Source organism: Galleria mellonella, unplaced genomic scaffold (genome assembly GCF_026898425.1).
Source record: "Galleria mellonella isolate WM207_F2 unplaced genomic scaffold, CSIRO_AGI_GalMel_v1 utg146, whole genome shotgun sequence".
NCBI classification, from domain to species: Eukaryota; Metazoa; Arthropoda; class Insecta; order Lepidoptera; family Pyralidae; genus Galleria; species Galleria mellonella.
In genome coordinates, this window is record NW_026441999.1 from 5,144,137 (window position 1) to 5,157,939 (window position 13,803).

Consider the following 13,803-nt stretch of genomic DNA (forward strand, 5'->3'; position numbering starts at 1 on the left):
TCGCTGCTGCAAACACTCGAATCCAGTATTCGAGTATTGTATAACCGAATTCCGTTTATTGTCTACTCGATATCTGAGTACCCGTTAGGTAATCAAAAAAGTATTCGAGTCAGCCCGACTCGGCACATCGCTATACCACTTATGTTTTGAATTTGAAATTTGTTTTGGTTACGGCAACCTAATTTGATGAAAATAAATTTTAGACGAATGCAGAACGGTTGCAGAGGAAAATTATTAGCTGAAACGATGTTTTAAAATGATAAAATGTAATTCTGAATTAACCACTAGATAAAATAATTCGTTTGTCTTTTTTTTATTAAAATATTATATTTTAATCCTTTTAAAGAAATAAGAACTACAATAAACAATAGATGAAAAATGTAAAACACCTATCACATCATTTAGAGAGACTTAGTATAAAAGTCGTTTGCTTAAGCATCTCTGTCCTATTTATGTTTCTACCATGAAGCAGTTATGTTTGCATGGTTGTGTTTCGGTTTGAAGGGTGGGATATGGCTGTGAATTTACAGTTAAAGCATCAAAAAGTAACAAACCAACTTCCCCGTGGACTGCCATGATGAATGATCCAGATGATTCAGAATGATGTAGATAGCTCACTATATCCACTAACTGCCCACAATATTTGAGGTGATTACTCTATTTATTGGTGGGGGGTAATCTCGATCGATTTTAAACTTTTGCGTTCTTTACACATATTTTAAATACACAATCGAGACTTAACGTGTTGGAAAATTTACAGGTAAATAATACCTGCTCCTTTTCATTGTGTATTTAAAATATATCTTATTCCTATATATATCTTATACCTTATCACATACCTTTTTAAAAGGCTGGCAACACATCTGCAATACCTCTGGTGTTGCGGGTGCTCATGGGCGGCGGTGGTCACTTACCATCATGTGAGCTGCATGTTCGTTTGTCCCCTATGTTGTAAAAAAAATATCTCGATCATGCAGTCGAAGTCGCGAGTAAAAACTAGTAATGGAATAAACTTGTAAAATCAAATTAAAGACGTAATTTTTTTCCCCAGGTACAAGTTGTCCCATTGTATTATCAAAAACACGATGACAAAGTAAGTACTTATATTACGTAATAATTGTAAACAGTACCAACTGACACGTCAAGGGAGGGATTTTTAATAAAGGGGACTGGTGGCCCCATTGCTAGCAATACCTACACCCTGTCAGGCCGACTTCCACGCAATTCTCCTGGAAGCCATCGTGGTTAATTATTGTGTAATTTGTCACGATGGACTAACTGACCTATTTGATCCTCACCAATCATTTCTCACTGGTGATATATCGGCGTATACCTACAGCGTAATGAGAGTTTCCATTCCATTTTCAAACATAAAAAAAAAAAACATTATTTTGCCGTAGGAATGCAATTATTAATAACGGTTACTGGTGGCCCCATTGCTAGCAATATCTGTAGTTCGTAAGTCGCCACGCAGTCTTTCCTGGATACCGTCGTGGTTTATTCTTTAATAACCCAACTGATCCACTCTAAGTGTATCAGTTGGGTTATTAAATTATTATGGGACAACAAGCCCCATTGCTAGCAATATACCCTGTCAGGTCGACCCCCACGTGATTCCCTCTGGAAACAATCGTGCTGGATTCCATTATGTATTCATCACGAAGGGCTAACTGACTTGCTTTTTCACCCTCACCTATCATCCCTCACTGGTGTCCCGCCAGCGTGTACCGTTAGCGCAGGCGGGGTAGCCATTACATTATCATCCATTAAAAAAAACTAATCCACACCTATCATCCCTCACTGGCACCTCGCCACGCATTAGAATTCTGATCTGCAGTAAATTCATAAAAAATAACAATTTAAAAATGCTTTTGTTTTATAAACACAGGGGACAAACGAATATGCGGCTTACCCGATGGTAAGTAACTACCGCCGCCCATGATCACCCGTAACACCAGAAACACTGCAGGTGTACTGCTGGCCTTTAAAAAAGGAATATATTTCTTGAAGGTTATGATGTCGTATCGGTTTGGAAATACTGCTGCTGGAAGTTGATCCCAAAGTGTGATATACTTATAAACAAGTGTATCTGAATAAAATGATTTAAATTTGGATTTAAATTGATATTCAATAATATTTCCTTAGTAATATTTAATTGAATTAATATTTAATGTACAATACCATAGTCCTCAGGAATGACGTGGGATGGAGTATACCATGGATGTCACAGTGTTTACAATATCCATGCTACTGTTTATATCTATAAGCGACAGTTACCACTTTTTATCAACGTTCTAATTATAAAAAACAAAAAAAAAAATAAAAACGTAAAATTATAATACAATCGACGCAAAAAATAATCTAGAAATGTCTTTTTTTTTTTAGGCACAAGCTAATCCAAGCTACTATTCTTATCACAAACATGGTGACAATGTAAGAAATGAAATAATTATTTATTTATTTTTATTACAATAAAAAGCTAACCATAGCTACCATAGGGAGTTTTTGTACAAAAGTCGTCGACTTGGGTACTTCTGTGCCACTCGTGTTTGTGCCATTAATGGAATATTAACTCCACCTCGAGTTCTTTCCCCACGCGAAAACCAACAAGTAATAAAATCAATCCGAGACTTTGTACAAAAGTAGTTTACTTGGGTGTTATAATATAATAATAATAATATAATATAATTTATTTGCTGAAAAACACGGTATACAGATGGTAGTAATAATATGTTAGGAACAGGCATGTTTTACCAAAACAATGCCATGCAAAATTTTAATGGTTAGCAGGTGGAATATGGCAGTTAATTTACAGAGGTATAACACATTAATCCTTAGGAATGGTAACGTATTAAGGGCGTCATGAGTGAAACAGTATACTCTGTTATGTCCATGGTACTGTTCATGTCTATAGGCGACGGTTACCACTTTCGATCAAGTGGGCCGTCAGCTTGTTTGCCATTCCAAGTTGCTTAAAAAATGTTTATTTGTATATAGACTTGTTTACAACGTCTTTTAAAATTTTTTTAATAAATATATTTTTATTATAATTTATTTATATTCCTATCAACAGAAGGATAATGATGACGTAAGTATTTAGTAGATATGTTTCTTGACCGGGATAAAAAGTACCCTATACCCTGCTCCATCCCCTATAGTATATATATACCAAATTTCATAGTGATAAGTTAAGCTATTAAGGCGCTATAAAGTAATAAACAAACTCACTTCCACATTTGAATATAAGTAGGGATAAAAACAAACAAAGACGCGGGATACAACTAGTACTTTAATTATGAATTTTTGTAAAGATTTTTAGTACTTATTTATACTTAAAAGACAGAACGGATTTGAGTTAAAATTGGTGCTACTTATATACTAATTTTTCTACATATTATAGGATATCTACCTTATATACCGAAGCACACGAGCAAAACCCTCTGAAACAGCTAGTCTATATGGTTAAAAGACACTTATGTCAGATTTTTTAACAAGTGTGAGACTTTATTTTTATTTGTTTAAATAAATAAATAAAATAAATATTTTCGCTTTCTTAGGTATATTCCCAATATCAAGAAAAGGCAAACGGAAACTCTGTAAGTGTTGCCATATTTTAGTACTTACACATAATATTGTGCTGCCGTGTGGTCCCGGCATAGAATAAACCACTCCTTCCTTTCCCGTGGGTATCATTGGCGTCACGTCATATCAGAGACGACTAAGGAGGATGAGGGATAGACAGCAGCGTCACTACTAAAACATCTCCAAAGCCTATCCGTTGCCAATCCACCTGTCAAGCGTAGCAACGACTGGCAACATCCCCCAAGCGGAGGCTTATGTTCAGCAGTGGACAGTTAAAAGCTGATATAGTCATCATTGATCATGTAGTTCTCTTTTCATTTAAGAGTTATATCTTCTCTTATCTCTCTTATCGGTGCAACTAATTCATGTGCATGTAGTTATAAATTATTAAATGTCACTTTTCAGCCGCAGATCTACCCATATTATCAACAAAAGAGGGATTATAATAAAGTAAGTATTAATTAACTAAAATGACAATTTTACCTGAGACTTTGTACAGAATTCGTCGTGCATATCTATGTTTTGATTTGAAGGGTGGGAGATGGCAATGAATTTAGGGAGGCATAATAATATAATAATGTATTTATTATCTCCAACAAACAATTAAAAAGCACCAAAAGGTAGTATATTCCAAAATGTATAATCTGATAATAAAAGTTTGGCGCCCAAGCTACGTTAAGACCTGTATCCTGTGTCGCCAGTATCTAGTGGTATATCCAAGACCCTGGGGCAAAAAGTAAACCAGCCTAAGAATACAGGAGAGTTCCCCGCACATTAAAAAAAAAAAAAATCTTCGAGACTTGTTGCGAATTCCCCTATATTTTTTCAAATAAGTTACCAAAATTAAGGTCGCGTTCCTTGAATCTGGTTTATTTATATTCCAAATGTGGAAGAAATTTTCACTAGTTCATTTTACAGCCTGTGGGCCATAAAGCTATCAAGCACTTATAGAAGTTTTTATAAAGTAACTAGCGGCCCGTCCCGGCTTCGCACGGGTGTACATTTTTACAACATTTTACATTTTTATCTGTACCTACCTAGCTACCTATTTCATAGATATGCCCGCCCCCACCTGACCCTCTTCCGCACCACTAAAATAGGTACGAAAAACATGTACAACGCGACAGCGCTATTTTTTCTATTTCTATGAATCATTAAATTCGTAATATCTATTGAATGAAATAGCCGATTTGAACAATATATTTAAAAATATAAACAAAAATCCCCATTAACAAAAATGATCTACCATTTATTGAGTTTATTTGTTACAAAAAATGTGATAAATGAAGAACCGTCCGACCGATTTTGTGCAAATTTCACATAAACCATCTACTAAATAGTCCGAACAAAGTCTAAACATTTGGTTTGGATATATAAGGTATCCTATCGTCGTGGTCGTGGTTTATTCTTTAATAACCCAACTGATCCACTCTAAGTGTATCAGTTGGGTTATTAAATTATTATGGGACTACAAGCCCCATTGCTAGCAATATACCCTGTCAGGTCGACCCCCACGTGATTCCCTCTGGAAACAATCGTGCTGGATTCCATATGTATTCATCACGATGGGCTAACTGACCTGCTTTTTCATTCTCACCTATCATCCCTCACTGGTGTCCCGCCAGCGTGTACCGTTAGCGCAGGCAGGGTTGCCATTACATTATCATCCATTAAAAAAAACAACTAATTCACTCTAAGCCACACCTATCATCCCTCACTAGCACCTCGCCACGCATTAGAATTCTGATCTGCAGTAGATTCATAAAAAATAACAATTTAAAAATGCTTTTGTTTTATAAACACAGGGGGCAAACGAATATGCGGCTTACCCGATGGTAAGTAACTACCACCGCTCATAATCACCCGCAACACCAGAAGCACTGCAGGTGTACTGCTGGCCTTTAAAATAGGAATATATTTCTTGAAGGTTATGATGTCGTATCGGTTCGGAAATACTGCTGCTGGAATCTGACCTTTAAGTGTGATAGACTTATAAACAAGTGTATCTAAATAAAATGATTTAAATTTGGATTGAAATTGATATTCAATAATATTTCCTTAGTAATATTTAATTGGATTAATACTTAATGCACAACACAATAGTCCTCAGGAATGACGAGGGATGGAGTATACCATGGGTATCACAGTGTTTGTAATATCCATGGTACTATTTACATCTATAAGCAACGGTTACCACTTTTCATCAACATTCTAATTATAAAAAACAAAAAAGAATAAAAACGTAAAATTATAATACAATCGACGCAAAAAATAATCTAGAAATGTCTTTTTTTTTTAGGCACAAGCTAATCCAAGCTACTATTCTTATCACAAACATGGTGACAATGTAAGAAATGAAATAATTATTTATTTATTTTTATTACAATAAAAAGCTAACCATAGCTACCATAGGGAGTTTTTGTACAAAAGTCGTCGACTTGGGTACTTCTGTGCCACTCGTGTTTGTGCCATTAATGGAATATTAACTCCACCTCGAGTTCTTTCCCCACGCGAAAACCAACAAGTAATAAAATCAATCCGAGACTTTGTACAAAAGTAGTTTACTTGGGTGTTATAATATAATAATAATAATATAATATAATTTATTTGCTGAAAAACACGGTATACAGATGGTAGTAATAATATGTTAGGAACAGGCATGTTTTACCAAAACAATGCCATGCAAAATTTTAATGGTTAGCAGGTGGAATATGGCAGTTAATTTACAGAGGTATAACACATTAATCCTTAGGAATGGTAACGTATTAAGGGCGTCATGAGTGAAACAGTATACTCTGTTATGTCCATGGTACTGTTCATGTCTATAGGCGACGGTTACCACTTTCGATCAAGTGGGCCGTCAGCTTGTTTGCCATTCCAAGTTGCTTAAAAAATGTTTATTTGTATATAGACTTGTTTACAACGTCTTTTAAAATTTTTTTAATAAATATATTTTTATTATAATTTATTTATATTCCTATCAACAGAAGGATAATGATGACGTAAGTATTTAGTAGATATGTTTCTTGACCGGGATAAAAAGTACCCTATACCCTGCTCCATCCCCTATAGTATATATATACCAAATTTCATAGTGATAAGTTAAGCTATTAAGGCGCTATAAAGTAATAAACAAACTCACTTCCACATTTGAATATAAGTAGGGATAAAAACAAACAAAGACGCGGGATACAACTAGTACTTTAATTATGAATTTTTGTAAAGATTTTTAGTACTTATTTATACTTAAAAGACAGAACGGATTTGAGTTAAAATTGGTGCTACTTATATACTAATTTTTCTACATATTATAGGATATCTACCTTATATACCGAAGCACACGAGCAAAACCCTCTGAAACAGCTAGTCTATATGGTTAAAAGACACTTATGTCAGATTTTTTAACAAGTGTGAGACTTTATTTTTATTTGTTTAAATAAATAAATAAAATAAATATTTTCGCTTTCTTAGGTATATTCCCAATATCAAGAAAAGGCAAACGGAAACTCTGTAAGTGTTGCCATATTTTAGTACTTACACATAATATTGTGCTGCCGTGTGGTCCCGGCATAGAATAAACCACTCCTTCCTTTCCCGTGGGTATCATTGGCGTCACGTCATATCAGAGACGACTAAGGAGGATGAGGGATAGACAGCAGCGTCACTACTAAAACATCTCCAAAGCCTATCCGTTGCCAATCCACCTGTCAAGCGTAGCAACGACTGGCAACATCCCCCAAGCGGAGGCTTATGTTCAGCAGTGGACAGTTAAAAGCTGATATAGTCATCATTGATCATGTAGTTCTCTTTTCATTTAAGAGTTATATCTTCTCTTATCTCTCTTATCGGTGCAACTAATTCATGTGCATGTAGTTATAAATTATTAAATGTCACTTTTCAGCCGCAGATCTACCCATATTATCAACAAAAGAGGGATTATAATAAAGTAAGTATTAATTAACTAAAATGACAATTTTACCTGAGACTTTGTACAGAATTCGTCGTGCATATCTATGTTTTGATTTGAAGGGTGGGAGATGGCAATGAATTTAGGGAGGCATAATAATATAATAATGTATTTATTATCTCCAACAAACAATTAAAAAGCACCAAAAGGTAGTATATTCCAAAATGTATAATCTGATAATAAAAGTTTGGCGCCCAAGCTACGTTAAGACCTGTATCCTGTGTCGCCAGTATCTAGTGGTATATCCAAGACCCTGGGGCAAAAAGTAAACCAGCCTAAGAATACAGGAGAGTTCCCCGCACATTTAAAAAAAAATCTTCGAGACTTGTTGCGAATTCCCCTATATTTTTTCAAATAAGTTACCAAAATTAAGGTCGCGTTCCTTGAATCTGGTTTATTTATATTCCAAATGTGGAAGAAATTTTCACTAGTTCATTTTACAGCCTGTGGGCCATAAAGCTATCAAGCACTTATAGAAGTTTTTATAAAGTAACTAGCGGCCCGTCCCGGCTTCGCACGGGTGTACATTTTTACAACATTTTACATTTTTATCTGTACCTACCTAGCTACCTATTTCATAGATATGCCCGCCCCCACCTGACCCTCTTCCGCACCACTAAAATAGGTACGAAAAACATGTACAACGCGACAGCGCTATTTTTTCTATTTCTATGAATCATTAAATTCGTAATATCTATTGAATGAAATAGCCGATTTGAACAATATATTTAAAAATATAAACAAAAATCCCCATTAACAAAAATGATCTACCATTTATTGAGTTTATTTGTTACAAAAAATGTGATAAATGAAGAACCGTCCGACCGATTTTGTGCAAATTTCACATAAACCATCTACTAAATAGTCCGAACAAAGTCTAAACATTTGGTTTGGATATATAAGGTATCCTATCGTCGTGGTCGTGGTTTATTCTTTAATAACCCAACTGATCCACTCTAAGTGTATCAGTTGGGTTATTAAATTATTATGGGACTACAAGCCCCATTGCTAGCAATATACCCTGTCAGGTCGACCCCCACGTGATTCCCTCTGGAAACAATCGTGCTGGATTCCATATGTATTCATCACGATGGGCTAACTGACCTGCTTTTTCATTCTCACCTATCATCCCTCACTGGTGTCCCGCCAGCGTGTACCGTTAGCGCAGGCAGGGTTGCCATTACATTATCATCCATTAAAAAAAACAACTAATTCACTCTAAGCCACACCTATCATCCCTCACTAGCACCTCGCCACGCATTAGAATTCTGATCTGCAGTAGATTCATAAAAAATAACAATTTAAAAATGCTTTTGTTTTATAAACACAGGGGGCAAACGAATATGCGGCTTACCCGATGGTAAGTAACTACCACCGCTCATAATCACCCGCAACACCAGAAGCACTGCAGGTGTACTGCTGGCCTTTAAAATAGGAATATATTTCTTGAAGGTTATGATGTCGTATCGGTTCGGAAATACTGCTGCTGGAATCTGACCTTTAAGTGTGATAGACTTATAAACAAGTGTATCTAAATAAAATGATTTAAATTTGGATTGAAATTGATATTCAATAATATTTCCTTAGTAATATTTAATTGGATTAATACTTAATGCACAACACAATAGTCCTCAGGAATGACGAGGGATGGAGTATACCATGGGTATCACAGTGTTTGTAATATCCATGGTACTATTTACATCTATAAGCAACGGTTACCACTTTTCATCAACATTCTAATTATAAAAAACAAAAAAGAATAAAAACGTAAAATTATAATACAATCGACGCAAAAAATAATCTAGAAATGTCTTTTTTTTTTAGGCACAAGCTAATCCAAGCTACTATTCTTATCACAAACATGGTGACAATGTAAGAAATGAAATAATTATTTATTTATTTTTATTACAATAAAAAGCTAACCATAGCTACCATAGGGAGTTTTTGTACAAAAGTCGTCGACTTGGGTACTTCTGTGCCACTCGTGTTTGTGCCATTAATGGAATATTAACTCCACCTCGAGTTCTTTCCCCACGCGAAAACCAACAAGTAATAAAATCAATCCGAGACTTTGTACAAAAGTAGTTTACTTGGGTGTTATAATATAATAATAATAATATAATATAATTTATTTGCTGAAAAACACGGTATACAGATGGTAGTAATAATATGTTAGGAACAGGCATGTTTTACCAAAACAATGCCATGCAAAATTTTAATGGTTAGCAGGTGGAATATGGCAGTTAATTTACAGAGGTATAACACATTAATCCTTAGGAATGGTAACGTATTAAGGGCGTCATGAGTGAAACAGTATACTCTGTTATGTCCATGGTACTGTTCATGTCTATAGGCGACGGTTACCACTTTCGATCAAGTGGGCCGTCAGCTTGTTTGCCATTCCAAGTTGCTTAAAAAATGTTTATTTGTATATAGACTTGTTTACAACGTCTTTTAAAATTTTTTTAATAAATATATTTTTATTATAATTTATTTATATTCCTATCAACAGAAGGATAATGATGACGTAAGTATTTAGTAGATATGTTTCTTGACCGGGATAAAAAGTACCCTATACCCTGCTCCATCCCCTATAGTATATATATACCAAATTTCATAGTGATAAGTTAAGCTATTAAGGCGCTATAAAGTAATAAACAAACTCACTTCCACATTTGAATATAAGTAGGGATAAAAACAAACAAAGACGCGGGATACAACTAGTACTTTAATTATGAATTTTTGTAAAGATTTTTAGTACTTATTTATACTTAAAAGACAGAACGGATTTGAGTTAAAATTGGTGCTACTTATATACTAATTTTTCTACATATTATAGGATATCTACCTTATATACCGAAGCACACGAGCAAAACCCTCTGAAACAGCTAGTCTATATGGTTAAAAGACACTTATGTCAGATTTTTTAACAAGTGTGAGACTTTATTTTTATTTGTTTAAATAAATAAATAAAATAAATATTTTCGCTTTCTTAGGTATATTCCCAATATCAAGAAAAGGCAAACGGAAACTCTGTAAGTGTTGCCATATTTTAGTACTTACACATAATATTGTGCTGCCGTGTGGTCCCGGCATAGAATAAACCACTCCTTCCTTTCCCGTGGGTATCATTGGCGTCACGTCATATCAGAGACGACTAAGGAGGATGAGGGATAGACAGCAGCGTCACTACTAAAACATCTCCAAAGCCTATCCGTTGCCAATCCACCTGTCAAGCGTAGCAACGACTGGCAACATCCCCCAAGCGGAGGCTTATGTTCAGCAGTGGACAGTTAAAAGCTGATATAGTCATCATTGATCATGTAGTTCTCTTTTCATTTAAGAGTTATATCTTCTCTTATCTCTCTTATCGGTGCAACTAATTCATGTGCATGTAGTTATAAATTATTAAATGTCACTTTTCAGCCGCAGATCTACCCATATTATCAACAAAAGAGGGATTATAATAAAGTAAGTATTAATTAACTAAAATGACAATTTTACCTGAGACTTTGTACAGAATTCGTCGTGCATATCTATGTTTTGATTTGAAGGGTGGGAGATGGCAATGAATTTAGGGAGGCATAATAATATAATAATGTATTTATTATCTCCAACAAACAATTAAAAAGCACCAAAAGGTAGTATATTCCAAAATGTATAATCTGATAATAAAAGTTTGGCGCCCAAGCTACGTTAAGACCTGTATCCTGTGTCGCCAGTATCTAGTGGTATATCCAAGACCCTGGGGCAAAAAGTAAACCAGCCTAAGAATACAGGAGAGTTCCCCGCACATTTAAAAAAAAAATCTTCGAGACTTGTTGCGAATTCCCCTATATTTTTTCAAATAAGTTACCAAAATTAAGGTCGCGTTCCTTGAATCTGGTTTATTTATATTCCAAATGTGGAAGAAATTTTCACTAGTTCATTTTACAGCCTGTGGGCCATAAAGCTATCAAGCACTTATAGAAGTTTTTATAAAGTAACTAGCGGCCCGTCCCGGCTTCGCACGGGTGTACATTTTTACAACATTTTACATTTTTATCTGTACCTACCTAGCTACCTATTTCATAGATATGCCCGCCCCCACCTGACCCTCTTCCGCACCACTAAAATAGGTACGAAAAACATGTACAACGCGACAGCGCTATTTTTTCTATTTCTATGAATCATTAAATTCGTAATATCTATTGAATGAAATAGCCGATTTGAACAATATATTTAAAAATATAAACAAAAATCCCCATTAACAAAAATGATCTACCATTTATTGAGTTTATTTGTTACAAAAAATGTGATAAATGAAGAACCGTCCGACCGATTTTGTGCAAATTTCACATAAACCATCTACTAAATAGTCCGAACAAAGTCTAAACATTTGGTTTGGATATATAAGGTATCCTATCGTCGTGGTCGTGGTTTATTCTTTAATAACCCAACTGATCCACTCTAAGTGTATCAGTTGGGTTATTAAATTATTATGGGACTACAAGCCCCATTGCTAGCAATATACCCTGTCAGGTCGACCCCCACGTGATTCCCTCTGGAAACAATCGTGCTGGATTCCATATGTATTCATCACGATGGGCTAACTGACCTGCTTTTTCATTCTCACCTATCATCCCTCACTGGTGTCCCGCCAGCGTGTACCGTTAGCGCAGGCAGGGTTGCCATTACATTATCATCCATTAAAAAAAACAACTAATTCACTCTAAGCCACACCTATCATCCCTCACTAGCACCTCGCCACGCATTAGAATTCTGATCTGCAGTAGATTCATAAAAAATAACAATTTAAAAATGCTTTTGTTTTATAAACACAGGGGGCAAACGAATATGCGGCTTACCCGATGGTAAGTAACTACCACCGCTCATAATCACCCGCAACACCAGAAGCACTGCAGGTGTACTGCTGGCCTTTAAAATAGGAATATATTTCTTGAAGGTTATGATGTCGTATCGGTTCGGAAATACTGCTGCTGGAATCTGACCTTTAAGTGTGATAGACTTATAAACAAGTGTATCTAAATAAAATGATTTAAATTTGGATTGAAATTGATATTCAATAATATTTCCTTAGTAATATTTAATTGGATTAATACTTAATGCACAACACAATAGTCCTCAGGAATGACGAGGGATGGAGTATACCATGGGTATCACAGTGTTTGTAATATCCATGGTACTATTTACATCTATAAGCAACGGTTACCACTTTTCATCAACATTCTAATTATAAAAAACAAAAAAGAATAAAAACGTAAAATTATAATACAATCGACGCAAAAAATAATCTAGAAATGTCTTTTTTTTTTAGGCACAAGCTAATCCAAGCTACTATTCTTATCACAAACATGGTGACAATGTAAGAAATGAAATAATTATTTATTTATTTTTATTACAATAAAAAGCTAACCATAGCTACCATAGGGAGTTTTTGTACAAAAGTCGTCGACTTGGGTACTTCTGTGCCACTCGTGTTTGTGCCATTAATGGAATATTAACTCCACCTCGAGTTCTTTCCCCATGCGAAAACCAACAAGTAATAAAATGAATCCGAGACTTTGTACAAAAGTAGTTTACTTGGGTGTTATAATATAATAATAATAATATAATATAATTTATTTGCTGAAAAACACGGTATACAGATGGTAGTAATAATATGTTAGGAACAGGCGTGTTTTGCCAAAACAATGGCATGCAAAATTTTAATAGTTAGCAGGTATAATATGGCAGTTAATTTACAGGGTATAATACAGAGGTATAACACTTTAATCCTTAGGAATGGTAACGCATTAAGGGCGTCATGGATGAAACAGTAGACTCTGTTATGTCCATGGTACTGTTCATGTCTATAGGCGACGGTTACCACTTTCCATCAGGTGGGCCGTCAGCTTGTTTGCCATTCCAAGTTGCTTAAAAAATGTTTATTTGTATATAGACTTGTTTACAACGTCTTTTAAAATTTTTTTAATAAATATATTTTTATTATAATTTATTTATATTCCTATCAACAGAAGGATAATGATGACGTAAGTATTTAGTAGATATGTTTCTTGACCGGGATAAAAAGTACCCTATACCCTGCTCCATCCCCTATAGTATATATATACCAAATTTCATAGTGATAAGTTAAGCTATTAAGGCGCTATAAAGTAATAAACAAACTCACTTCCACATTTGAATATTAGTAAGGATTAAAACGAGCAATAACGGGGGATACAACTAGTACTTTAATTATGAATTTTTGTAAA

At 34.8% G+C, this 13,803-nt stretch overlaps 1 protein-coding gene across 17 annotated transcripts in view; it reads left to right on the plus strand.

The window, feature by feature from the left end:
* LOC116412857 (calcium-responsive transactivator-like) overlaps nt 1–13,803 on the plus strand; it is a 31,939-nt gene that overhangs the window by 13,553 nt on the left and 4,583 nt on the right. For 6 of the 17 annotated variants that reach the window (XM_052892009.1, XM_052892010.1, XM_052892015.1 and 3 more), the window contains 19 exons: nt 1,052–1,093; nt 1,889–1,918; nt 2,386–2,433; nt 3,074–3,088; nt 3,558–3,596; nt 3,988–4,032; nt 5,388–5,417; nt 5,882–5,929; nt 6,570–6,584; nt 7,054–7,092; nt 7,484–7,528; nt 8,880–8,909; nt 9,374–9,421; nt 10,062–10,076; nt 10,546–10,584; nt 10,976–11,020; nt 12,373–12,402; nt 12,867–12,914; nt 13,567–13,581. In XM_052892009.1, the coding sequence (XP_052747969.1) occupies nt 1,052–1,093; nt 1,889–1,918; nt 2,386–2,433; nt 3,074–3,088; nt 3,558–3,596; nt 3,988–4,032; nt 5,388–5,417; nt 5,882–5,929; nt 6,570–6,584; nt 7,054–7,092; nt 7,484–7,528; nt 8,880–8,909; nt 9,374–9,421; nt 10,062–10,076; nt 10,546–10,584; nt 10,976–11,020; nt 12,373–12,402; nt 12,867–12,914; nt 13,567–13,581 (666 nt within the window). The remainder of the gene's footprint in view (nt 1–1,051; nt 1,094–1,888; nt 1,919–2,385; nt 2,434–3,073; nt 3,089–3,557; nt 3,597–3,987; nt 4,033–5,387; nt 5,418–5,881; nt 5,930–6,569; nt 6,585–7,053; nt 7,093–7,483; nt 7,529–8,879; nt 8,910–9,373; nt 9,422–10,061; nt 10,077–10,545; nt 10,585–10,975; nt 11,021–12,372; nt 12,403–12,866; nt 12,915–13,566; nt 13,582–13,803) is intronic. The other 11 variants (XM_052892011.1, XM_052892016.1, XM_052892017.1 and 8 more) reach the window with 10 other exon arrangements.